This window comes from Psammomys obesus, unplaced genomic scaffold (assembly GCF_907164565.1).
Source record: "Psammomys obesus unplaced genomic scaffold, mPsaObe1.curated_primary_1811, whole genome shotgun sequence".
NCBI classification, from domain to species: Eukaryota; Metazoa; Chordata; class Mammalia; order Rodentia; family Muridae; genus Psammomys; species Psammomys obesus.
This window is the reverse complement of record NW_026596069.1, coordinates 2,654,302-2,682,114: the sequence shown is the minus strand read 5'-3', so window position 1 is coordinate 2,682,114 and position 27,813 is coordinate 2,654,302. Positions and strand designations below refer to the sequence as shown.

General features: G+C 44.6%; 1 protein-coding gene across 1 annotated transcript in view; it reads right to left on the bottom strand.

Moving 5' to 3' along the window:
• The window catches only part of Epb41l4a (erythrocyte membrane protein band 4.1 like 4A), a 149,449-nt gene that overhangs the window by 59,119 nt on the left and 62,517 nt on the right, over nucleotides 1-27,813 (bottom strand). Inside the window, exons 3-4 of the mRNA XM_055625702.1 lie at nucleotides 4,158-4,262; nucleotides 3,900-3,937 (exon numbers count right to left, since the gene is read on the bottom strand). Coding sequence (XP_055481677.1) covers nucleotides 3,900-3,937; nucleotides 4,158-4,262 — 143 coding nt within the window. The remainder of the gene's footprint in view (nucleotides 1-3,899; nucleotides 3,938-4,157; nucleotides 4,263-27,813) is intronic.

Here is a 27,813-nt window from a genome sequence, read left to right as displayed (position 1 = left end):
CCCCCCTCCATCTGCTTTGTCCTCACTCTTCCCAGGCCACTACATGGCTTACATGCCATCATTACAAACAAGGTCAGAGAATTCACTGAGTAGATTTTCCTACCTCATCGTTAACCTCTGTTCCTCTATCATGTTCCCAAAGATGCCCCAGATGGGAAATTCCATGTGTAACCAAGTATGACCATCTTTTTCCTTTGCAACATTTATCAGTCATTATAAGTATTTTTCAACGTATACAGCAGGTGAAATCTCACCTACATTGCAAAATGCAGAATCTGGATGCAAAGCGGAGTGCAGAGTGGAGCCCGCCTGCCCGTGCTCAGGGGATAAGGTCACCTTCAACCCCAGAACATCTGGAGGGAGCGCTACAGGCATGAGCCTCTGCAGAGTCAGCACTCGGGGAATCAAAGATAAAATCCTGATGAAGGGCGATATTTGTGCTAAGATACAGTCCAGTGGTAGAGAGCTTGCCTGCTATATACATGAGGCCCACCCATAAAACATGATAGCAAAACAAACAAACAAACAAACAAAAGGCCAAACTCGATGTTTCCTGGAATAGACAGAGGAAGAGTGATCGTAAAGAATAATCAGAATAAAGTCTGGAAAGAGAAAAACAGGGATGCTGTGATGTTACTGCAACAAAGTAAGATTTCAAAAAAGAGAGAGAGAGAGAGTGAGAGAGTACGTCACTGTTGTCAGGGAGGCAGCAAGGGGTTCTTTGTAAGGGCTAAGAAGGCCTCCGGCAGCTGCAGCACAAAAGATGTGAAAAAGAAAAAGACGGACTATGAGATGATAAGGAACACATGAGATCTCAGAATTTGCTTCTAACGCTTGGGCATAACCCACCCTGCTGGTAGAGAAGGAACAGAGAAGGGAGTCAGAGCTCCCACAGAAAGGGTGGGGGTACTACTGGGCCTCTTCCCTGGGACAGGGGAGGAAAAGGTGGTGTCTGGGAGCAGGGCAGGAACAGGAAGTTCTTTACGACTGTTTTGGTGAAGGCAAGGACCAGTCCACTGTAGGAAGAGGACACCCACGTCACTGTTGCCTAGTGCTTGATCTTCCTCCTTCCTTCACTTCAAGTCAGAGCACAGTGGGTCTACAAGCATGGTCCTCAGAGCCAGTCAATTCCATCTACGAGAAAAGGTCCAAGAAGCTATCTATGGCTTCTGCCTCTGAAAGAGTAATCAGGAAAGGAGTCTCAGCTTTGACCCTGAGAGACAACACGGTGTTGCTACTACTGTGAGAGCCAGCAGACGCGCTGGGATACCATGGCTATCCTTACTTGAGTCAGTGTCATCACACGCATCTTTTAAAATTTCCCAAGGATGTTTAGGAATCTGGACCTTATTAGATTTTTCTCTCTTCTTCTCTTCAGACTGTACCCTTCTTCCTGCTTTATGAAAGACAGTGAGCGTTGCTTTCTCTCGCACTAGTTCCCACAGGAAAGCCATTTACGTGTTCTGTGCCGCCTAATCTACAGGGACCTTTTGTGAAAATCTGCTTTGGTACCATGACACTCCTGAGAGTTGAGGGCAAAGGCACTTTAGTTTCAATACAGAGCAGGCTTCTACTCTGGTTTGAACACAATTAATTGCCACCCAGGTGCTCGTGCATTGAAAGCTTGCTCCTTGGTACAGCAGTATTTGGAGGTGACACAGAACCTTTAACAGTGGGAAATAGATTACTGAAGGAGCTGCCCCCCCAGGAGGAAGTGCTATAGCTCTCCTGGGACCTTGGTTAGCTCTTTGGAGAAGGCTGTTACAAATGAGCAATCATGCTCTCTCCTCGTCTCTCCCATTTCTCTTGCCATGTGATCTCTCCCAGTCCTCACCAGATGAACAAATGCCAGCATCTTGCCTTTAAAGAACATCGGAACTGTAAGCTAAACATACCTCCTTTCTTTATTCATTACCCAGCTTCAGGCGTTTCGTTACAGTAAAACAAAAAAGAGTCATACAGATATTAGGAGTTAAGTGCACTAAGGAACGTAACCGTTTACTGGGAAGAGATATGGGATTCAAAGATGTCTGTGACTCCAGCAGCAGACAGCCATTCCACCTCATCACACTCCACTTACAACGGTCTCTGAGATCCTCAGAAGTAGCCTGGTTGCTTCCGTCCTCTGAATATCTTCAGATCCTTAATGTTTACAGGGAAGAAGACTGGGCTACAGTTCTAACTCGGTGCCTGTTGCCAGCAGATCTCACCATCCCTCTCCCTCGGCAAGGAACCCACGCGCTTCTGAAGCAGCAACACCGCTCGCACGCCAGTGACACACATGTAGCTATAACGTCCGCATGGAGGGTACAAGATCTCACCGCCCAGACGGCTTAGTGTTGCAGGCATCGGCCGGATGTGAAAACCCACACTAGAAAGTCTTACGTTTTCACTGAGCGAGCAAGAATGAAATTCTCCCCCATACATCCACGGGGATTGGTTTCCTGCTGCTGCAACAAACTGCCATAGACTTGATGGCTTAAAACAACAGAAATGTATTACCTTCTAATTCTGGAGGCTTTAAGTCCAAAATGGATCTTACTGGGATAAGATGGGATAAGGGCAGCTAGCATCCCTCCCAACAGCTCTCTAGGAAGGCAGCCATTTCCTCCCCTCCTCTCCGGCTTCTAGAGGCCACCTGCATTCCCTGGCTCAAAGACCTCCTCTGGTGATGTGCCACCCCAACATCCGTTTCCATCGTTACATCATCCCCCTGACTGTCCAGACTCCCCCTTTCACAGATGAGGATACCTGTCATCGAGACATCCTCCAAGCAGATAAGGTCCGTGTGGCTTTAGCAAGCCAGTTGATCTTTCCAGGCAGGGTCTGGCGTCAGTCAGGGGACGGTACTTGTCTCTACTAGGAAAGTACTACTAATACAGTAGGAACACGGTTTGAGGTACCTTCTAAAGCCTGGAGTTGACTCATTCTGTACATGTCTACAGTTCTAGTCTGTGACCTGCAGCCCATATGGGACAGAATTCAGTGAATCTCTGAATATGTCTGTACCTTGTCAAAATGAACACCAATACCTATTTGCCTTGGAGAAGGCCATTCTTTCTATGCAGATCGACCGAAATCCCCAGTGTTCACTATTTTGTGAAATCCTTGTGTGAAATGGAATAGGCTGGCAGCACCCCACTTGCCTGCCTCTTCTCAGCCTGAGGAATCCCTATGGCCATTAATCCCCAAATGACCATGGGAGCCCAGAACACCTGAAGGGGAGAGGAAGAACTCTTCATTTCAACACAGCTGCACAGGATGAGAAATAAATGGGCCAGTCCGGAGAGTTCCAAGATAAGCCTCCGAGCATTTTAGGTTTCACCTATCTGAAGCTCAAATCTTCCTTAGACTAAACAGACAGCCTTCATCCTTCAAAGTCTGTCACCAACAAAGTCTTCCCAGTGTGGCAAACTTCACAGCAGCTCCACCTTCCGGGCAGACAGGCTTGTCTCCTGAGCTAACCAGTGGACAAGCTGACACTGGAAGGAAATGATAGACTGTCTTTACTGTCTCTACTGTCCCATGCTGAAGAATGGAAACCTACACCCATTTTCTTTTATGACAGCCCACTCTTAAAAGTTTGATAGGGGACAGGAGACACACATATTCTCTTTACTCATTTCCTTTCTCTTTTTTTAAACTTATTTTTATGTGCACTGGTGTCTTGCTTGTGTGTATGTCTGTGTGAGGGAGTTCGAACCTGGAGTTACAGACAGTTGTGAGCTGCCATGTGGCTGCTGGGAATTGAACCTGGGTCCTCTGGAAGAACAGTCAGTGGTCTTAACTGCTGCGCCATCACTCCAACCCTCATCTCCTTTCTTAAAAGGCAATCTGCCCCTTCCAGAGACTCTTTCCTCCCAGCGAGACAGGGACCAGCACACAGGAAAAGCCCTCACTGCAAGATGGTAGCAAAAATGGAAGCCACATGAGCCACCTGCAAAAAGAATTTCACACAGAGAAGTGCTGAAGCCAGCAACTCTATAGACTTTTGTGAGAAGGAAAAAGTAAAAGAAATGATCATGGGAAAAGGACAGTGAAGTTTCCAAAGTCATTTTCAGCTCCAAAAAAACCTAACCACCTAGAATCACACCCAGAAAGGCCAGAGACAGAGATTTATAACCAGACAATTTTAACATGAAGTCATTTGTACTCACTGTCTGATGGCTTCTGTCACAGTATCGCAGCCCAAAATAATCTATCTCCACGAGGTTTATGTGACGGAAAACATGGTCAAGGACAACGGAACCTTTTGTCGACTTCTGCAAAATAAGCCACAGATTGCTTTTTAACAAGGTGTCGCATCTTTCTCACATGAGGACACAATCACATCCTCATCTCTGATGAGCTGCCCTCTCAGGGGAGAATCTTGCTAGACCACGCTGTTCTCTCCAGGCTTTCCCTCGGTTACAAAGACAGGTGTGCTAAAATCACAGCATGTTAAAGAAATGGCCTCTGAAAAATCACCTTAAACCCTAGGAGCATTAAATTAATACAAGCCCCTTCCACTATGGGCCTACCAATTATCTGCAGGATGAAGTGCTTCTTTATTTTTTTTTTTTTAATTTTATGTGTATAGGTGCTTTTTCTTCGTGTGTGCCTGTGTACTATCTGTCTGCCTAGTGGCAACAGAAGCCAACGAGAGGGCATCAGATGTCCTGGAACTGCAATTATAGGTAGTTGTGAACCACCATACGAGTGCTGTGAATTGAACCTGGGAGACCAACCAGTGCTCTTAACCTCTGACCCATCTTTCCAGCCCCAAAATGTTCCTCTAAATGAAGGTAGCCCTCTCTGTAAACAACATTTAATAGATTCATTAAGCATAATGGTAGCTTAAGAATTCCCATCCATCTTCCATTTGAAAAGTGATTTACCATGTGATAGTGGCACACATGAAAGACACCCAGAGGCCCAGTTGCCAAGTGGTGGTGGACGGGCTGAAGACAGCCAGAGACAGGCTGGAGTATGTACAAAAGATACCAGAGGCTTATCACTGTGATAAGCAAGTATCTGGTAGAGAGATGGGGCAAAAAAGAGAAGGGAATGTGTGTACTATGAAGAGAGGAAGAACTGGAGACACAAAGATAGTGAGCATCAGCCTGATGTAAGCAGTCTATGCCGCCACCGAGGGCCATGTTTGAGTTTGTGGTCCTACAGTAGCAAGGGTCTGTGTTGCTGTTCATGGCCCATGCTACCACCAAAGGCCATGGGGATATCCCTGGTCTGGGCTGCCTCCTAGAGCCATCTTAAAGTTCAAGGACTGTGCAGAGTTGGGCCTGCATCTCACCAGATCCAGCACTCACCCCAAACCCTGCCTAGGCAGCATAGTAGAGCTGGCCCTGGTGGCATGGGAGTGGGTGAGCCTGCCCTGAGGGCGTGAATGTGGAAGAGCTGGCCCTGCCCCTCATTTTGGCAGCACAGGAGAGCTGGCCCCACCCCTCACTGGCTGAAGAACTTGGGAGAGAGCCACTCTTTCCCCTCTCCCTCTCCACCCATCTCCCCACAGCACCTCACCTGGGCAGCACAGTAGAGCTGACTCTGGTGGTGTGAGAACAGGTGGGTGTGAGAATAGGTGAGAATCGGGGCAGAGCTAGAGAGCTAGCCCTGGCGGCATGGATGCAGGAGAGCTGACTCCAATGGTATGAGTACAGGAGTGTAGCTTCCACAAGCAGAAAAGCTGGACCCACCCCTCTATGGGGCAAATGGGGAGAGCTGGCAGGTTGAACAACAGAGTCACCACCCAGGCTCAGACCCGGGGCTTTGACTTGGCTCACCCCAACATCTATCCCATCTATGAACTACTGGACTGCATGAAAAGGCTGGTCCTGCAGATCCAAAGCTGCAAGATCTCCAAGACACAGGACAACAGGATATCCAAGAGGAGTCCCAGTGAGGATCCAGTATTGGATCCAGTATTGTTGTAGCAGGAGCCAGAGGCAATGAACATTTGCAAGTGAAGCTGTCTGGGTAAAAAGGAATATTGTGGGACACACCATGACACACGGACACTTCCACAGAAAGATCTTTTATGTTTTTTTTTTTCCTTCTTTTTGTTGTTTTTATTTTTTTTTTCCTTTGGAAAGGGCAGAGGTTGCAAGGGCAGAGGGCAGATATGGAGAGACAGGGAGATGAATGGGATTGGGGTGTATGATGTGATATTCACAAAGAACCAACAGAAAGTTTTTTAAGAAGTGATTTCTACATACACCGGTACTCTCACAAACATCTAAAACAGAAAACCCATAAAATTAAATAGCCAAAGCTTTTTATTTTTTTTAATCCTCAAATCATAAATCCATGGACTAAAGCTGCTAAATATATGTTGCAAAGCCCTTGTGAGGACATTTCACTTGATCTCTTACACGTGAGCACAGAGAGGAAGATAACATTTCTTTGGGCTGCATTTTAAGCACTGGCACCTGTATAAATATGCTAGCTACTCTGTCTTCTCTCCCTCCCAACACGCATGCAATGTGTAAGCAAGGCCCTGGATTCAGGCTTCCTATTGTGTTACATATTATATAGTTATTTACGAATACAAGAAATGTGCAGTCAGCAAGCAGCGCTCCACGCTGGTCTTGACAATGATCCATTTGGATAGCATGAGAGGAGGATCAGTCAGATCTTCTCTTTCTATGGCCTCGTCATGGGCAGGTGTAATTGGGCAGTGAAAGAAATCCCCAGTTCACTCACTGTTTCCTAGGGCTCTGGTTCAATTGCCGCTTCTTCTCTTGGACAATTACCACTAGGTGCTTAACTATATCAGTTAAACTATACATACCACAGGGCTTTTAGAAAATAGATTATGGTAAGAAGTAATAAAATTACACACTTGGAAAAGACAGTCCTTCTTACAAATCCCCAAAATCTCTAAATTACACTGCTTCAACTAAATTGCTCCCCCCTCCCCTTCAAGTTAAACTGTTTATTTAAAGAGAAGAACCCTTCCACGATGGACTTCTACATTGCCGAGCAGCTTCTGTTATAACAACAGCAGCATGTCCAGTAGATGCCTCTTAGTGCTCATCTCCCTATGTATTTCTCTGAAATAAGCATCTGGAAATGAAATTATTCAATGGAAGAATATCATACTTAAAACTAGAGTGGGTACTGCCAAGAAGACCATTATAATTCATTCGGTAAAAATGCATGTTCCCTCATCCTTGCCAAAGCTTGGGTTGATATGGGGAGGGGAATAGGGGCTACATGGCAAAGGGGGACTGTTTTGGTTTCTGTTTCCTTGACTTTATTAAAAAGAAGCTTATTTGCATGTACTTTCCAGCCAATTGCATATTCTAGCATGAGGCTAAGTACCCCTTAACTTGGTGTATGAGCTGAACCTTTGGTACTTTAAAGACTTTAAATAAATACACAATCTTATTTAGTGTATTAACTCTTCACTCCATCTGGAAATTATTTTTTGTGCTTGGAATAAGGCCTAACTTTGTTTCCAAATGGACAAAAAAAATGTACCATTGTTTACTCAAAAGTCATGATTCCTTTTAGGATCTGAAGTTCATTTATCCTCTCCCAAAGTCCCAATTCTCTCCCACAGACATTCAAAGAATAATGCTTCTAATATTTTAATAAATTTAATAGACTTTGCTTGATATCTAAAATATTTTTCAAAATTGTCATTGACAGTTCTTAGTTTTCTTTATGAGAAGTTTAGAATCACCTTGAAAACTTAATTTAAAAAAATTCTGGGGTTGCGCACAGTGGGCATACACCTTTATTCCCAGCACTTGTAGGTAGAGGCAGACAGATGTTTGTGAGTTCAAAGCCAGCCTGATCTACAAAGCGAGTTCCAGGCCAGCCAGGGCTCCTTGAGGAGATCTTGTCTCCAAACACCAAACAAATAAATAATGTTAGGAATTGGAAATTAGCGCAGTGGAGGTGACACAGTATTTACTAGGTAAAATCAAGGGGTTTCCTGTTACATGCTTCGTACTGGCTATCTTTATGTCAACCTGACACAAGCTACAGTCGTCTGAGAAGAGGAAACCTCAACTGAGAAAACGCCTCCATACGATCTGGCTGCAGGCAAAACTGTAAGGCGTTTCCTTAATTTAGTGATTGATGGGGGAGGGCCCAGCTCACTGTGGGTGGGGCCATCCTTGGCTGGAAATCGGAGGTTCTATAAGAAAGCAAGTTAAGCAAACCATTGGGAGCAAGCCAGCAAGCAGCACCCCTCCATGGCCTCTGCATCAGCTCCTGCCTCCATATTCCTGCCCTGTTTGAGTTCCTGTCCTGACTTCCTTCACTGATGGAGGTGTAAGCATAAGCCAAATAAACGCTTTCCTCCTCCAACTTATTTTTGCTCATGTTTCATCACAGCAATAGTAACTAAGACATGCTTCAAGATAGTTTTCACACACACAATACGTCATAAATTTTTACTTAGGTTTTGTGTCAGGCACCAGTCCTCTCCCCAAGCAAACATGTCCTGTCATCACCTCTGGAACCTCAGAACATGATGCCACCCCAGCCATTGGGTGAGGTGGTACAGTGACACTGAGACAGGAGAAACTGCCTACTGGTGAGTCAGTGCCCAACATGCAAAGCTGTTTCTCTAGCAGAAAGGGAAGGTGCATGCTTGAGGACTCCAAGCGTCCTTGTCATTTGAAAGACAGAGGAGACTGACTGAGAAGCCATGTGCTGACTGAATTTAAAAGGACGGTGGAAACACCTGGGCACGTCTGTGAGAGCATGGCCAGAGAGGTTAAACTGAGGAAGGACGATTCATGCGGTCAAGACTTGGGTCCAGAGAAGGAGAGAAGTTACGCACCAGCCTCTCTCTGTTTCTATTTCTGTGACTAAACACTGACCAAAAGCAACATAGAGAGGAAAGGGCTTCATTGGCCTGCATGCTCCCTCTATCACTAAGGAAAGCCAAGGCATGAACTCCTGGAGGCAGGAACTGAAGTAGAGACCAGCAAGCAGAGGAATGCTGCAGGCTGGCTTGCTCAGTGCTCTCCTGTAGACCCCAGGACCAGCCACGGTTGGCTGGGCCCTTCTGCATCAATCGTCAACCAGGCCTCCACAGACCTGCATGCAGGCCAATCTGGCGGAGGCGGCTCCTCAACTGAGCCACCCTCCCCGGAGAACCCCAGCTTGGGCCACGCTGGCCAACCGGGCGGCACACTAAGGACATGACGTGACCAGCTGTCCCTTGCATGCCTCCCCGGTGAGATGGAGTCTATCTCTTCCGAAACTATGAGCCTAAATAAGACCTTCCCATTTTGAGTTGCCTTTTGCGGTGTTTTGTCACGATGAGCTGAAGCAGCCCCCCAGCTGGCAGCCGAGAGGGAACTACCCCACACTCACAAAACAGTGCTTCTGCCAACAGCCAAAATTAAACTGGGAGCAGATTCTTCCACCAGGGTCTTCGGAAGAGAGACCGGTAGACAAATACTCGGGTTAGGGCAGTGGTTCTCAGCCTTCCTTATGCTGCGACACTTCACAGTTCCTCAAGCTGGTGTTGCCCCCAGCCATGAAATTATTTTTGTTGCTACTTCTTAGCTGTAATTTTGCTACTGTTATGAGTCATGATGTAAATTAGCTGCTATGCGAGATATTTGATATGCGACCCCCACCAGAAGATCATTCAACTCCCCCCCTCCCAAAGTGTTAGGTGGTCATGGACCCTGACCTACAGCACTGGAAGGCATAAGAGTGTTTGGGGCCAGCCATGGCTTCAAGTTTACAAAAGAATTCTGGTTCTTCCTTTACAGAACGGCTCTGCTGACTCACTTTTTTTTCTTACTGTGCTGACATGGACCTCAGTCGCTAGCTAGCTAGCTGCTGGGATAGCCCAGGATATGCTGTACGTCCCTCTCTTCCTGGGCCACCGGAACTCTTCTAAACTCTCACCAAACATGATGGATGCTGCACAGCCCTGAAATATACCCTCTTTCAAACAGAAGGTTTCTCTTTGTCTGCTCTCTCTGGCTTTTTTGTTTTGCTTTGTTTTGATTTGATTTTCAACCAAGAACTGATAAATCCATCACATCTTCCTTAGGAATCTGAGGTGACTATGTAACTTTTGATCTTTAATCTATGAGTTACATGCTCTTAACACAGACTTCTCCATTTTAGTTTTCTGTCCTGGGTATATAATATGAACACCCACACTCTCTATCAGGAGAGACTATCCATCTGTGGAGGCTGGAACCAACCCCCCCCACACACACACAGCAATTTAAACCCAGCCATGGATGCATGACCTAGTTTTAAGCCAAGGGCTTTGTCCTCCAGATGAGTGATTCAATGACAGTGCAAGGGCTCAGGATTACTCAGTCAGAGGCGTCCAGTAGCAGAGGCATCTAGTTGTAGACCCAGCTGCAACAAGAAAGTATTGATGACTGACTCCTAAGCCGGTGTTCCCATTATTCCGGGGGTAGCCAGGAATGGCCAAGCAGTGTAGCACCTGCCTTTCTCTTGCTCTGTGGAGGCAGTGATGCTTGGCCAAAGAGCCATGGCGGTGCTCCAAGTAAAACCCAAGTGAGAGTATAAAAAGTGCCATCATAAATACAACTTATTCTAGAAATGTGAAGTAATCCAGTAGGTTTTTTTAAGATGATTCTGGCATAAGCTATGAAAAGGACTGGAAAAGTACTATATATCTCGTAGGCTCCACAACGTTAACCTGACGAGAGACTCAGGCTTTACCTGGCCTCATACATCCACAGCAACTAAACCTAGACTGTCTGATCCATCACTGCCTCCTGGCTACGATTCAGGCAATGATCTGCACCTTCCATTGTTTCCTGGTAGTTTTTTTTTTTTTCAGGAATTATGAATAAATAATGTCTGGCCAAATAAAACCATATTCTCTTACCTCCCAAGGAATATGGAATATGTCTAAACATCTTTTCTGCTATTTCAAAATGTTTATGGAGAGCTGGAGTGTAAGTCTAATCTCCCATCCTTTCCTCCCCTTCGAGTCTCTTCTTATGTACAGGGATAGAGAATCGGATGAATAAGCGAATGCACAGCCACACAGCTCCTAATATTCTATCTCCGAGCAAGCCAACAAGAAGCAATTCATGAACAAAAATGGAAATAACTATGCAGGAAATGCTAGAGACTTTTAAAAAAAAATATGTAAGTCAAGCTTTCTCTACGAAAACTACTTTCCCATTCCTACATCCTCTAGAAACGCTAGGTATTCTTCCATACATATAATCTACTTACGGAACATAGCATGACCTGACCGGCTTAGTCGTGCGGGGCATATACAAAAGCAAGCTTAGAAAACAGCCTCAAGGCCTGATACGGGGGTGCATGCCTACAGCTGTCACTGGGAGGCTTAGACAGGCAGACTGCCATGGGTTTGAGGGCAGCCTGCGGTACAAAATGAGACCCTGCCCCAAGAAAAGAGAGCTGGGGAGCCTCCTCAATGTGGAGATTATTAAATTTTCTTGTATAGGAGGAAGACACCATTTTTTTTAAAAAGAACTATCATTCCCAAACTGCCAGAATGTAGGCTGTTAACCCTCTATGAATCCTGCATTTATAGAAAATCTGCTTCTGAAAAATATTTAGGATTATTTTCCTTCAACATATTTTGTTATCCTCTACAGAGAAACCATAAGAAGAGAGTCCAGTATTGGGCAATAAATCCCATCCTGGCCTCAGAAAGAACATGACGACCCCTGACTCCCTCCATGTATTGTTCTATACAGAAGGGGTGTGTCTACACCAGGCCCGGAGAACACAGCCAGATCAGCATGAGAATCATGCGTTCCATCCTCCTTTCTTATATGGTCCTAAGAAACCATCTTCCAGTAAGGAGAATAAAACACAGGGGCTGGGGGATAACAGCCCAGAGGCAGCAAGCCTACCTAGGGTTCTCTTCTTCCTGTCTCCCCACCATGACTGTCTTCCTCAGCCTCACATAGCCCAGGCTAGCCTTGAACTTGATATATTAGCTAAAAATGTCTTAAAAATTCCGATTCCCCCACACTCCCTCCATCCTGCCCACTGCTGGGATTACAGGCCTGTGCTGTCACACCCAGGAGTGTGTGTTTTTGTTTGTTTGTGTTTGTTTTTAATGTGGTGCTGTGGCTCAAACCCGAGCTTATACCCCAGCCCCAAATTATTACTCTCTGGAAGATAGGGGAAAAGTAAATTAATAGGCACCAGAGGAGAGGAAGTTTCCCGGTACAAAGGTCTACAGTGAGAGAAGGCCCTGTCTGGTATCAAAACCCTAGAGACACTAAAGATAGGGAGTGATTTAAAAAAAAAAAAAAATCTTCTTAAATCGGCCTCTGAAGGGAGACAGGGAGATACCCAATTTTCACATATTGCTTGCGTAAAATATCTTTAAAAAATAAAGGCATAACAGATGTATAGCCTGGTCCTCATGTGAGACCTCTAACCTCAGGAGCAGGGCTGTCTCTGACTGTCACCTGCCTTTGGTTCCCTTTCGCCTAACTGGGTGGCCTGGGTGGCCTCAGTAGAAGAAGATGTTCCCAGTCCTACCTGATACGACAAGGTGTGTGTATACCCACGGGAGGTCTCCCCTTCTCTGAGAAGAAAGAGAGGGGGTGCATAGAGGGAAGGGAGGGGAGGGGAGGAACCGATGGGGGTGAAGAGGGAGAGGAAGTTCTAATTGGAATGTAAAGTTAATTAATTAATTAATTAATTAATTAATTAATTAATTAATTAATTAAACCAAACGAAGGCAGAGCAGTAGAGGCAAGTCATTACCCTGCTTTGCTCACTGAAGCTGCCCTGTTGTGCATCTGGGTGTGAAAGAAAGAAATGTGTTGCTTTATTCTCCTTTAAGGTTACTTCAGGACATCTTACTCTGAATTCTTCTTGTGCCCTTCCAGCAGCCAGGCAAAACAATCTAAATTAGTCCCCACTGTGGACGCCGAGGTCCCCCAGGCCTCCTGGGGGACAAGACTGCTACTGTCATTTGAAATTTAAGAAAAGCTTGATCCTTCACTTCTTTCAGCACCTGGCAGATGAACAGGCGTGGATGTGACCGCGGCTTTCCTTCCGTTTCTAAGAGGAATCCAGAAGCCACCGAAGACATAATCTCAACCACGGCTCTTAGCAACACGCCTAAGAAGGTTCTAAACAGATAAACAAAACTTTGTCTCTATAATCGACCTCCGCTAGTGAGACTCTAGCAACAGTGTTGGATAAGAATTCAAACGCCAGGAATGGAACTCTTCCCGCTTTATGGGCATTCCCCTGTGGTCTGGCCTCATGGCCACGGGCACATCCCTCCATGCTAAGAATGCTCTATCACTTCAAGATCTCAGCTGACTTATACCTCTGTCCACCAGACCCACAAAGTTTCTTGGTTTTGCCTGTCTCTGAATTTATTTGACCTTTTCTGCTCTTTTCTTTTCTGCTCATGTGTAGACAGTCTACACTTGGCCTTATCCAAAAACCTGAGGGACAATGAGGTTCAGACGATTTGAAAGCAGGTGCTACCTATTAGAGTCCACTTCATTTGTGAATAGCCGAATAATTTATACCCAGTAAGACACCTTAAAAGTTCACTGAGAGCCGATGAACAACTGAAGAACAGAGATACAATAAAAACATCAGACCTTTCCTCCCATAATTCATGAAGCTTCCATTTTTCCTGGCCAATCAGACAAAGGGTGATAAGAGGAAACGGGTCATCACCCTACTACATCAGACAAGCAAAATTTATTCAGTTCATTTTTTATGAAAAATTTCCCCTTTGTTTCACTGATATATAATTCCAAGAGGCTAAATATATTCTAAAGTACAATAAGAAATCAGTATGTTATGTTTAAAATTATACTAAAAAATAGAGGATCCTGAAATTAAATTATATATGTAGAGATATATAATTTTTCTATACAGTAAACTACAGCTAACAAGAATTCTGTTTTCCATCATTAAGAAAACAGAAAAGAGTAGGCATAAGACAGTTAACTAAACAAGGAAAGCACCATCCCTTTCATAACTCATAAAAACCCTAAATGTGCCAGCACACTCATTTGCCTTTAAAATGAGGGCGGCACCTGTGGCATTTATGGATTGTGAACGTTGTGACGCATAACTTGACAAATAGAGATGGGCTATTTTCATACCATCAACTTTCTGGGAACAACAGTTTCCAGAGACTTGGATGCAGGGTTAGGGATCAACTCCCAGTGAGGACAAGCTGGTTTGGAAATATCACCAGTGGGCCTTTTAGCCAGAACAAAGGATCCTTCAAATGAGTAATAACACCTTTGCAGATTAATTCAACGTTACAAACCAGAAAGGCAGGTTTTGGCCAGCCACACAGAATGATAACTATTGCAATCAACAAGACAGCCTGCTCCTTCCCAAAGGGAAATAAACCTTCTAAAGAAGTCTTAACTGCTAAGCCTGCAAAAATCTACTCTGTCTTTATTCACTATTTTGAACAAATGGAGTTCTAGTTCTCTTGGAAAATGTGAATCACATTAAGTATTTTAGCTAGGCCCAGTAAGTAGGTACCCAGAGGAAACACTTCTCAGACACCAGTAGGGACCTCTTGTGCTTAGGAAGCAAAATAAGCAACTCTTGGTGGCTTTTAACTAATTGCCATCCTCACTGGTTTTTTTTTTTTTTCAAGCTGCTATTTTTTTTTCACATACAATTTGTGTATACTGATAAGCTGGGGATAAACTTCTTGATCTTTAGAGTTTTAGCTATTTATTGGTATGCACCAATCTCAAAACAGCAGCGTTCAACAGCTGTCATTGGCTTGTGGTTTACATTTGGCCTGAGCTCAGGACAGCTGGTGTTCGCTGCGATAAAGAACCCGGTGTGACCTCACTCACAGACTGACAAGTCACCTGACGTAGGTGGAAGGGTAGGGCTGGCTCATCCTCTCTCTTCACCTTATAAGTCTCTCCAGCAAAAGATCTCATTCTGAGGTAAGCCAGGGCTCAGAGAACACAGACAAAGCTGCCCAGCATGAGTCTTGCTATGCTCTGCTGATTACAGCAGGCCCTAGGGTCAGCCCAGAAGGGAAAAGAACAAAAACAGACTCCTTCTCTTGACAGGAGGAAATAGCATGGGCCTACACTGAGTGACTGGAGGTGAACAGAGGTTGCCACCTTTATAGACAACTGACTTGATTTATTTTCTTCCCAGCCTGGTTCTATTCTTTATAACGTTTCCCCCACCTAACTCATCCTTTCTCTCATAGTTCAAATTACAATAAAACGAAAGACAGAACAAACAAGAGAAAGTCATTCTGGCTCTCTATATTTAAGACAGTATCCTAGATGCTTTCAAAAGCTTCACAAAAGCTACAAGAAGTGAGCATTTTGCTCCTACTTTATAGAATTGGAAGGGAAGCATGGTTACTGCCACACAGAAAAGCATGGGAAAGGATTTCTACGCAAATATATCTGACTTAAAGCCCCAACTCATCCTGTGACACCAGCTATTCTTAAGAGGTGGACGAGGAAGCTCCCATGAAATCAGAGAAGCACTCTGTGTGGGTCATACCCTCCCCCCAGCACTTGGAAGGCAGAGGCAGGAGATATGCTCCAAGTTCAGGGAGGGTCAGCTGGGCTACAGAGTGAGACCCTGTCTCAAACTGATAAACAAAAAGAGAATAGCACTTAAATTACTGTCAGTTTGTTAGTCATTTCACACTCTTTCTTGTAGAAGCACTGACATGGCTCCTGAGGTCACCACATCAAACAGTAAGAGAGTCCAGCCATCTACTACTAAGTCAGACAGTAAAGAAATCTGAGAAAGTACAAAGCGAACATTGTTTCACTTTAAAAAAAAAAACAAACCTACTCTATGGAGACAATTTTGTTGACACGAAAGTTGTACAATTATATGTGTTGTTGTTTTGAAAAGGGGTCTCACCCAGGCTGGCCATGATGCTGCTATGTAGCAGGGGATGGCCTTGAACTCCTGAATCTTCTGCTTCTACCTCCAAGTGCTGGGATGTGACAAGCATATGTCATCACGCCCGGCTGCATGTATTATTTAATGAGCTAGGCTTTTCACATTCAGTATTGGGCTAGCGTAGGTGAAGTGACATTTACTGTGACATCTCCATAGATACAAGTCATTGTTTTGTTTGTATATGCTCCCGATGTCCTCCCTTACCCCGCCTTAGCAGTCTACTCCTCCTCCAAAATAGTACTTTAATCTTCCCATTGGTCTTCATCACACACACACACATACACACACACACACACACACACACACACACACACAGATTCTATTACTGCCTCTTGAACTAGTTTAATTTCTCAGTTTTAATTTATAACAATAATAAAAATATATATGTAATAACCTTTATAAGCAAAAGTCCTTTTAGGGCTCAGTAATTTTAAATAGTGTGGCAATTCTGAACTAAGCAGCTTAGGAATCTCCCCAGTATACTAAGAACAAATTATATTCTTGGTGATGAGTGTATATGTATGTAGACGGGCAACGTTATTGACCCTTTATTTCTGGAAAGCCTTGTGTGCCAGCCCCTCCTCATTCAGTATGTGAGGAAATGAGGCCACAAGGGCGAGCTGCCCACAGGCCACACACAGGGCAATGAGCAAGCAGTCTAAGAATATAATCTATGCAGGGTGATTGCCACTGAAACCAGGATTTTCCTTTTCCAATGTCTGACAGATCCTGTTACAACAGGAGACTCTAAAATTCATGTCCGTAGTGAAAGGAAACGCAGAGGAACACAGAGGAACCATGCATGAGGCTGCTCAGAGTCTCATTGACAAACAGCACCAGGAGTTGACAGCAGAAATCATGACTACCACAGGGAAGCTAGTTCCATGACCAATTTAAGGCACATGCTAGTTTCATCACGTTTGGACTAAAATACCAACGCATGAACAAAAGGCGAATTTTCTTTCTTTTTTTTTTTTCCACAAGGCAAATTTTCAACCACATTGGCTATCCTCAGAATGTGTCCAATTCGTAAAGTCCAGGATCTTAAAAATTAATCTTTCTAAATTGGTTTAACCGCCCTAGATTAAATTTCAGAATAAGAAAGGGTATGGGAGCCAGCAGTGGGGGTGTAAGATTTTAATCCCAGCATTTGGGAGGCAGAGACAGAAGGATCTCTGTGAGTTTGCGGCCAGCCTGGTCTACAGAGCGAGTTCCAGAACAGCCACTGGACTGGAAAGAGGTGTGTTGAAATCCAGAAGTAATCTATACAGTGTGACTGCATAGACTAGTTACTAAAACGGTACCTGTTAACGTCCTTGGTACAACAAATACAGTTTAACTCTATGAGAGCAGCATTAAGGGAAGGTGAGTAATCAGTACTCGGTGGTTTAACTTTGTTAACTCTTCTATAAATCTGATTTTATGGCACCCCAAAAGATTTTAGCACTTGGCTTTAAAATTACAAAAGCTCTGAACACTGAGAGATATAAAATGTTTCAGAAACCTTATATGGTCCATTGCATTCTTTACAGGTTAGAGACAACAACAAAAAGACATTGTCATAATAGAGCCTTTTGTTTATCTGAGACAGGATCTCCCTGTGACCTAGAACTTACAGGTGTCGAGCCTACAAGTATGGGCTACCACATATGCTGCCTTTTTTTTTTTTTTAAGAAAATAGGTTCTATTTACATTGAAATCTTTGAAAATTCATTTGATAACCTGGCTTTAATGTTTTAAAGCTTCCCACAAGCCTCAGAAACCCATGTAATAAGCCAATAGTCTATATTTAATAAACACATCCTGTTTAAAATCGTTACTTGAGACCAGGCATGATGGTTCACCCCTGTAACATCCTGTTTAAAATCGTTACTTGAGGCCAGGCATGATGGTTCACCCCTGTAATCTCAGCATCTAGATGCCTGATGCCAGGAAAACTGCCATGAGTTTGAGACTATATTAGGCTACCCAGTAAATTCTGGACCATCATAGCTACAGCTTGATATCTTGTCTCTATCATAAACACGTACACAAAGCAAAATTATATGTGGTTATTTGAACAAACTCTAATTTGAATTTTAAAAAGACATCTCATAATCTCAAAATGTACTGTTGCTAACGCCAACAATAATAAATTCATAACAGTTAGCACCCTATTTTATTTTTTATCTTTTTTCCTCGTATTTAAAGTAAATTTTTTTTCCTCACATAATATATCCTCATTATGGTATGTCCATAGCTCCCCCCGCCAACCCAACCCCCACCCATACCTATACCCACGACTTTCAGTTCCTCCCCACCCCTCCTCCCATCTGGATCCACTCCCTTTCTGTCTCTCATTAGAAAAGAACAGGTTTCTACGAGATAATGACAAAATGAAATATAACATAACAAGATGAACCCAAGTACATCACGTCTAAACTGAACAGAACAAACCAACAGAAGGAAAAGAGCCCAAGAGAAGGCACAAGAATCACATCCTAATTTTGTATAGAAGCTTTAAGAAAATTTAAAAAAAAAATCCATTCATCGTCTAATCATAATTCTTTCAGGCAGTAGTGTAGCAGAGACGGCTGCAAACACATTGGTTCTGGCCACCCTGAGGAGGAATCTGATTGTCTCATCTCCCCTTCTCCCTGGGCTAGGCTGCAGCTACTATCACATGTGAGTTTCCCCACAAACGGTGCTGCCTCTCTTCTAGCTGGTGGGCTCTCCCTGCTGATGCAGAGCCCTGAGCTACCGTAAAAGCAGTCCTCCCTTGCTGCTAGGCTAAGGGAACAGAGCAGTCGGTCTCGTTCACAAGCCCTGGGCATGTGGATGAAGACACCTGGGGCTCCCAGGCTGAAGAACACCATCCAGGCTGGCCTGGCGCAGTGCCCTGATTTAACAACCACGAAAGGTAATGACTAGGGTCCACCCACACACTTTGGGGGTTGTTACATAGCTATACAACTGTAGACCACTGGACTACTGCACAGCCCTAGGTGTTCTCTGCCCAACAGATACTCTACAAAGGACAGCCAAACCTCACACCAAATACTAGCAGCTCTTTGTCTTCCCATTGATGCTCAACAAGTGAAAACCATGGTAGGGAAGAAAGCACAAGAATGCAGTAAGCAGGTAGCACCAGACACGCCCAGCCCCCAAGTACACCACAATATAAATCACCCAACCTCTTGCAGAGAGCACGGTCATAAAGGGACCAAGCCACTGGACTGAAGAGGCCTCGGAAACACACAGACATGCAGCAGACTAGCCTAGGCTGTCCTCCTCTGGCCCAAAGGACAAGACTGACACAACGGGGGTCTGTGGACCGGATGTTGTTGTGTCTAGTCTCCTGACAGTGATAGCTGTGCCATGACTGCGTAGTAGGCACAGCCTACTTGTCTGTGGACGGCACGCCGTGAAACACTCAGAGGCGACGTTGTCACGTTTGCAACCCACACATGCTTTAGCAGGAGAGAAAGCCCTGATAAAGCTTACACGGCCAACTACTAAGAATCATACCCTCTGAGAATGGTCTATACAGTTTCTGTACATTATTCCTTCAGACCTTCTGCAAGACTGAAATTATTTCAACAGAATGCTAAATAAAATCTTTCATCATTTCTTAATTGGCTCCTCAAAAATTCCAGGGCTCCCTCACTCTGGACAGCCTGCAACGTGCTCTCTGATGTGTCTATCCCCGGTCCTTTTGTCCTTCCTTAAGGGATCAGTTGAGGGAGAAGGCTGTATGGGAAAAAATAAGAAGAGAAAGCTATGAAGCCCCAAAATGAATCATCTATATTCTATTCCACAACATAACACAAGATCCCACTGAAATTCTAGATATATGGCACATTTTAACTCCCCCCTTAACATTTATCACGCCAGTGTGACCGAAGAAAACATTCTGCTCAAGTCATTTCAATAACTATCTCTTCTACAAAAAGGTTAATGCATTAAAACTGCAGCAGCGGGGAAGAAAGGGATTGATTCATACATGATTCTAAGCATAGGTTTCCCTGCTGGGCATCTCCTCACATATCCTGAGCAGGAAGGTGATCTCACAAAAGAAGGGCCCCAGAGGCGGTAAGGCTGAAAGAGAGGGCTGTGCACAGTGCTTGTTGCTTTTTAATCTTTAACTTCACTAATGCATTTAAGACAGGCCTTCTATCTAGCATGTACAAGGCACAAGGTCCTGGGTTATATTGCCAGAATATTGTTAACAATGCACACAAAACACACACCACACACACACACACACACACACACACACACACACACACACACACCATAAACAGAAGTACGGTTTCATTCAGTGGTCCACAAGGTGGCAGAAAGATTGGGGGATACTCCATTCTCCCTCTTCCAGCAATGTGAGGCACCCTGGCACCTCACTCACTCACTTACTCGCTCGCTCGCTCGCTTGCTTACTCACTCACTCAGTGAAGACATCTGAAGTGGCACATGCAGTCCCACTGGCCTCCAGTTTTAGCAAAGATCTCAGGGACCTCAGGGAGCAGAGCCTCCTGGGTCTCTGTGGTCCTGCTTAAAATCAGGATAGATGCAGAGGAAACTCAGTACTATAAAGCTAGGCTTATATTAAGGTGTTCAGGGGACAGACAGTCCAAAGGTCTGGGCCACAAGATAACCTGATCACAAGAACTGTAATTGAGAAGATGGGCACAGACCCTCTCCCAGAGGGAAGGCCAAAGGGCACTGGGTGATCAGAAATGGATTGGACAGGAAAAGCCCACGAGGAAACGATTCCAAAAAGCCTTGCCCCCCCTCCCTTGCATTTCTTCCCACCTTGCCTGGAGTAACACAATGACTAGGTAATTTATACAAAGATGCATTCCTTGTGGCATTTCATATTCTAAATTCCATTTCTGCAGAGGAGTACAAAGAAGCAGAAACATCATCTCTGAGGACAAAAAAAAAAAAAAAAAGACAAAACAAACAACAACAAAAAAAGCTGGGCGGAGGGAGTGGCACATGCCTGTAATCCCAGCACTCAGGGAGGTAGAGGCTGAGGGATCTCTGTGAGTTCAAAGCTAGCGTGGTGTACAAAGTGAGTCCAGGAAAGCCAAGGCTACACAGAGAAATCCTGTCTCAAAAAAAAACCATAGATAGGTAGGTAGGTAGGTAGGTAGGTAGGTAGGTAGATAGATAGATAGATAGATAGATAGATAGATAGATAGATAGATAGATAGATAAAACAAAACCCACAGCTGCTTGACTGGTTTGTCATAAATAGTCCTGTGTTATCCTCTATGTTATTGGCAAAATTCTTTCTCCTATATTACAGCTCACTGTGGCTACTGTTCAGCTACTTTTAAATTTAATTTATCCTCGTTGTGTGCATGTGTGCTGAGGAGGAAGCGTGCGCCGCAGTGGGCACGTGGAGGTCGGAGAATGTGGGTGTCTGAGCCAACTGTGTGGAGCAGGTTCTCTCCTTCTGCCTTTATGTGGGTTCCAAGGACGAACCCGAGTTAGCAGACAGGGCGGTTTAAATAAGGAATACTTCCCACAGGCTCACAAGGGCGAGCACAGAACCTGAGGAGGTGGAGCCTTCCTGGAGGGAACCGTGGTTATAGGCTTGCCCCATTTGGGCTTCACTCTGTTTTCTGTGTGGTGATGAGGTACGGCCGGCCAGCTTCCTGCTCCAGCCTCACGCTGCCACACCTCCCCCGGCACTATGGATTCTCCCTCATAGCCAAAACAAGCTTTCCTCCATAAGTCACTTCTGGTCAGGGTGTTTTATCACGAGGAGTAACTGGTGCACCCAGTGGGCCCAGAAAGCACCTTCACCCGACACGCATCTTGCCGGCCCTGCTCAGCTATTTCACTAATGTTTGCAATATCTAACCTCTGCTTCAACTTCCTGATGTGGGGCGCCTTTCTGCCCTGGCTCTACTATACAGCAACCAAAGGAAGGCTCAGAATGTACTTTTCAGCCAGTAAAAAGGGCTTTGAAGAACATCAGTAATAGAGTGTCCAAGCGAGCGTGCTTGGAGACCTGGGTTTGATCTCCACACTAATAAAAAACAAAAATACCAAAGATAACTGTTAAACTAGCATCACGGCCGATACTGAACTATCGCAGAAGTTCCAGCCCACCTATGTGAAATGGGATGACTGGGTTACATAAAGGGTCTTCTGTGCTGTGGCCTGAAGGAACTTTGAAGAGTAGAATGCTATCCTACTAGTGAAATAGTGGTAGAATGAATAGTTTGTTCCTCTGCCAACACTATCATCTTCTGGTCATTTGATCAGTCTCTGACTATCATACCCAACCTTACACCTAGGGGAAAAAAAAAAAAAAAAAACCTCATCACAGGCCTATCAAGGGACTTTGAAGAGGCATGTGCAATCACAACACACAACTCTTTACTGAATCTCCTTCAAACAGAGCCTCCCAGCTTCGTGGAAAAGCCATAAACCCTGTAGAGGATCACGGGCCAAGCAGGAAAACAAAATAAATCAGAGTACTTGTTTTCATCTCAAATTTCTGAAAAGGCACAGAGAGAGGAAAGAATACTGTTAGAACAAACGTTCTACAATCTGCAGCTTTCTTACTCCGTGATACTTTGCAGGCGAGATCTTAACCTGGCGTGGCTCCTCCATCTACTTAGGAGCATCCAGAAGGGCTGTAACGTGTGACAGCTCGTGCTATAACCACTGAGCTGTCCCGAACTTACCGGCTCTCTTTTGCTTCCATCCCCACTTCCCAAACTCAGCCAAACTCCCAACGGTGCTTACATGTCTATGACATGACATTCAGGTAAACTCTCCAAAGACACAGAGCTCTGACTGTGTCGCGGACAGGGTCCCTCCATGACCCAGCACGAGACGTCACTGCAGCTTCCGCATCATTTAAGTCTTACAGCTGGATGGGACAAGGCAGCAGCAGCCACTGTGCAGAAGCAAGCCCGGGGCTCCTGACCTCGCTCTTTCCCAAATATGTTAGCACTCAGAAGAACCATGCTTCCCACCAGGATAATTAGAAAACAAACTGAAAATGCTGCCTAGTCAAAGCTTTCAAAAACGAGAAACGCCTCATGTTTAAATCCATTGGTTCTACAAAATACCTTTTAGCACTGTTTCTAAGAATATAGTAATTTCAAACAAACAGCAAGACATTTGTTTCTCTTGTGATAAGACTGCAAAACCACAAATGTCAGCTATAAATTCAAATACCTGCTAGACAGCAAGCATTCAGTAAATTACCATAAATAATGAAGAGGAGAAAGGAAAGACAGGAGGGCGAGCTGGAGCCCAAATGGCAATGGGGTTGCCCAGACAGTCTACCCGTCACATCTCCCCTGTCGATGATAATAGTCTGCATCACATCATATCTCCACTATGAATTTACTTTGCTTCTGGTTCATTGCCTTTTTTTTGTTTAGAAAATTCAGACAAATTCAGTCCTTTAAAAAGATGCTGTAAAGTCTAGGAGAAGATGAAGGTGAAACGATCTTGGCAGACTCTGACACTTTCAAAAACAGAGTATCATGAATAAAAGGTTGCGTTTCTGAACAATAAGGGGTTGCATACCAGGCAACCATTTTCCCTCGGCTGTATCATGAACCAGTTCCTGGAAAAATAAAGCGATTTTGGTGACTGCCATAAAAACAATAGAATGGGTCTAACTCCAATGTATCCCAGAGTCACTTAATAACCAGAGTGCACACCAGAAGCCATTTTCCCCCACCGCTCAGTGTCAAGCCACTCACTTTAAAATGCTGCTCAGCACATACTGAGCAGGAGGGAAACCAAGCCTGCCCAGTTCTGGAGACTCAGCCAACTCTGCAGCGCTGGTGAAGTCATGGGTCTTGGGGGAGAACCACAACCACGGCTTCACTAAACCAGCACAACCCCTAACTACTTCTAAACCTTTGTTCTTACAGCCACAGATGAGTGTAGTCCGCGCCCCTCAGCAATAACACTTCTTTTTGTAGCAGACGGAGACCATTACAGAAAACCACAGCCAACCAAACTGCAGAGCTGCGGAGCCAAGTCCCAACGGATACAAAACAACCACTGCACATAAGGCTCAGGGGATGCTGAGGAAGAGGGTGGGGCAGAAGGATTGTTCGGAACCAGAGGATCGGGGAGTCTGCTGTGAGCTTGTGACTCCTGGTAATGGTGGAAGCTACATTTAGAAAGTATCATCAACACGACTAGCTAAACATGACCTGAAGAAAAGACAACACAAGAAATGCCACCATTGATGGGGGAAGCATAGGAGAAACTACAGAGACCTATACAATCAACTACAGGCAACTGAAGAACCCTGAAAGAGGGAAAAATAAGTCTTTCTTGGGGAAGGGCACACCAAATAGCCCTGAAACCATACATATGGAAATATCAAAAGTCTATGTATTCAGGAATATATGTATCTACATATGAATCTATGATGTAACAACAATTAATGAAAAGAGTGGCCATGGATTTGAAAGAGAGCAAGGAGAGATGTATGGGATAGTTTGGGGGAAGGAAGAGGAAGTGAGAAATGATGTAATTATATTATAATCTCAAAAAAATGAAAAGAATAATCTTTAAAAAGAAAATGCTATGTTAGAAAATAAGGGGTGCTGGAGAGATGGCTCAGCGGTTAAGAGCACTATCTGCTCTTCCAAAGGACCCAGGTTCAATTCCCAGCACCCATATGGCAGCTCACAACTGTCTGTACCGCCAATTCCAAGGGATCTGACACCTTCACACTAGTGCACATAAAAAGAAAGAAAGAAAGAAAGAAAGAAAGAAAGAAAGAAAGAAAGGAAGGAAGGAAGGAAGGAAGGAAGGAAGGAAGGAAGGAAGGAAGGAAGGAAGGAAAGAAAAGAAAAAAGGGGGATGAGGGTAGTGGTAGATAGAAATAAAAGGGTACAATGAGTGTTTAGATGTAACCAAAGTGTGTTTTATGTATGTTTGTCTATGTCTGAGCAAAACACATCATTGTATATGATTAATGTTGGGTAATAAAGTGACTGACATATAAAAAATCCATTAAGCTTAAGCCTGTAAACGCTGAATGTTCAGCTAAGAAGTTGTCAGCAAAGAAAATCTATGTCATTGCAATTTTATAACTCACTTATGCTCTCATGTCAGAAAATTTTGACGCAACTCATTAATACTCAAATAGCCAAATACCTAATAAAACGGGTTAATTCCTCACGATTTTCAGTTAAATAGTTAATATGCTAGAAGAAAGTGAAATGACACTAAAGAAATTTATGGTAGACATTAAGAATCGTTTTATAATGTGAATCACCAACTCCTAAATCATGGGTTTTGGAAACTCAGCTATTCCTGAGTTAGAAACAGGATGATGCCAGGTCTGATTACTAATCACATCATTACAGGCCTGGCCTGCGCAGTCCTGCTTCTGCAGTTCACTTCCTGGGGGAGCTGGAAATGCCACTGCACCCTCATCTTTAATGCCAGAGAGCACCCAAGACCCATTCATCTCTTTGAACAATGAAGATGCTGAGATCCTCAGTTCCCACATCCGACTCACTGCCCCTTTCCCCTCACAACTGCAACACCCTCACGCTTCCTGATTTTATCTGTCCAGTGGCCTGAAATGCAACACTCAGCCCAGGAACTGTCCTGAAAATGAAATCTGTGTCACTCTTAACAGGAAAAGGGGTGTAGACAGCAGTGAGCAAACCCATCGCTCCAGAAGAGAAACCTTCAGCACCCTCACCCTCCCCTCAGCTGAACATAAAAGGTGAAGACTGGCCTGTGGGGTTTCCTGCCATACTGAACAAGAGCCAGGGTCCCTGTACCCTCACAGGTCTGTGAAAGGCTCCGTGACCTGAAATTGCTTTCAAACTCAGTGTCCTTGTTTGCAAGAGGAATTATAACCCTTGCACAACCTACATCACAGGCTGTATTGGGAGATCAAATAAAACATACCTGGCAGCTCTCTTTAAAAGCAGAAAGCACTGCAGAGATGGTTTCAAGTCTCATCTCTACCATCCAGTGCTGGAGGCACACAGTCATGTCTCTATTTCATGTTAAACAGGCTCCACAGAACCGAGAGACGGCAGTAAAAGCACATTCCATTACTTTGCTAAAGTAATCTTTAAGGGAATAAAGGGACTGATGAATCTTTCACATTTTTAAAATTGGGGGAGGCGGGTAGAGCAACAAGTCCAGTGTTCGCTGGGACTTGTGTTCAAGCAGCAGCATTGTGCAAATTCTTAACATTACCAGATTCCACCCAAAGTCCAACAAAGGACTTTCTCTATTCTACAAATCCTATATTATTTGGACCGCCCTGTCTTGTGATTTTGTTTAAGTCAATGGCTATTTTACAGAAAGGAAGTCATCTTTCAGCACACTAAAGAACTTTATCTTTCTAGTCTTGCAAATCCTTAAGCCAGCACAGTAGATATGTTGACTTGTATCAATCAAACTCCAGTGCCCACTAAACATTAAGCGAACTGAAAAGGTCCTGAACCCTTGGCGTCTAGCTTTCATACCAGGTTCGAAGACAGACACTGTCCAAGAATCCAATCCCACCATCACTCAAAAACACTTAACTGTCCACCCAAAATCAGACCTACTGGATGTATACATGAGCCAATGAAGACGCTTTGACCCTGGGTCACCAGATCAACGGTGCTTATCACACAGAACGCAAACTGGAACATTTAAGCCATTGTTAATACAACAAAGCCTTGGGCGTGGACCATTCTCGGTGCAAACAACTGCATATCTAGGATGGTAGCGCTGCTTCCAGGATCTGAACTGGTTGTCTAGCCTGGGGACCACTCAGAACTTGGGCTCCTCTCTGTGCTTGCCCCCATTAGCACTATTTCAGAATGTAAAAGTATCTACCGTGCAATAATGACTCGTCCGTTTTTATTCTGTCAAGACCATGTAAGCCTCTGGGAGGAGGTGTTTGACGCTAAGGCTCCTGAGTCATTCAAACTCCCCCTAAAAGTCTGTCTTCCACTCCCTAACCGGGACACAATTTTCTTTTCCACCCCACTTTCCCTTTGTAGAAACCTGTGTATTCTGAGATACACATTCTTGCTTTTACAATTCTGCTTGTGTACTTTGTGGCTATTTTCAAATGCCAAAAGGCTCTCTTCCTCTCCTTTCTTGACGGCATCACAACCTACCATGAAGGGCCACATCTGTAATTCCAGCACTCAGGATTCTGAGGCCAGAGGATTGAAGGTTCCAGACTACCCGGGGTGCAAAGAGCCTCAGATCACAAACTACATGCAGGATAGTGAGGACACAGAAATGGCGGGCATTGATTTATAAGCATACCTCCTCACATTTTTCAAGATTGCACTGAGTTCCCAGTGCCTCCGAAAGCAATAAACCCAGGAATCATTAGGGAGCTGATAGCTCCCTAACTGCAGGGCTATTTTCTTCCTCTGAGCTTTAGGTGGAGAACCTCTCAAAAGGCTCAGAGTACACCATGCCCTGGAAAGGAGCCACCAACTGAGAAGTTACACCTGAGCAGGCTTCCTTTCTCCGTAAGACCCCTGATCCAGGCCTGCCATTTTTCTAAGGCCTCCCTTCCAGAAGCTACTCGGGAGGGAGCCGGGGGTGGGGAAGGGAAAGCAACACAAACACACATGTCAATGAGCAGCGACCCTGCCAGCCAATTAAGGAGACACACTGCTGGTCTTCGCGGGGCGCTGCAGGCAGCTCACGACAGACGGATAATGGTTATGACACCAAGCCCCAGGAGACGGGGTTCGGATGGATATGAAACAAATACACACACTGACAGACAAGCGGAACAACAGGATGCTATGTCTGCCGCCGCTTGGCTCAGAGAGGTTCTGCCGGGAGGGAGACTGTGCTTTCTGAAACTGCCTGTCCTCCCCTCTCCCACCATACTCTCTTCCACATGGACACTAAGTCTCTCTCTCTCTCTCTCTCTCTCTCTCTCTCTCTCTCTCT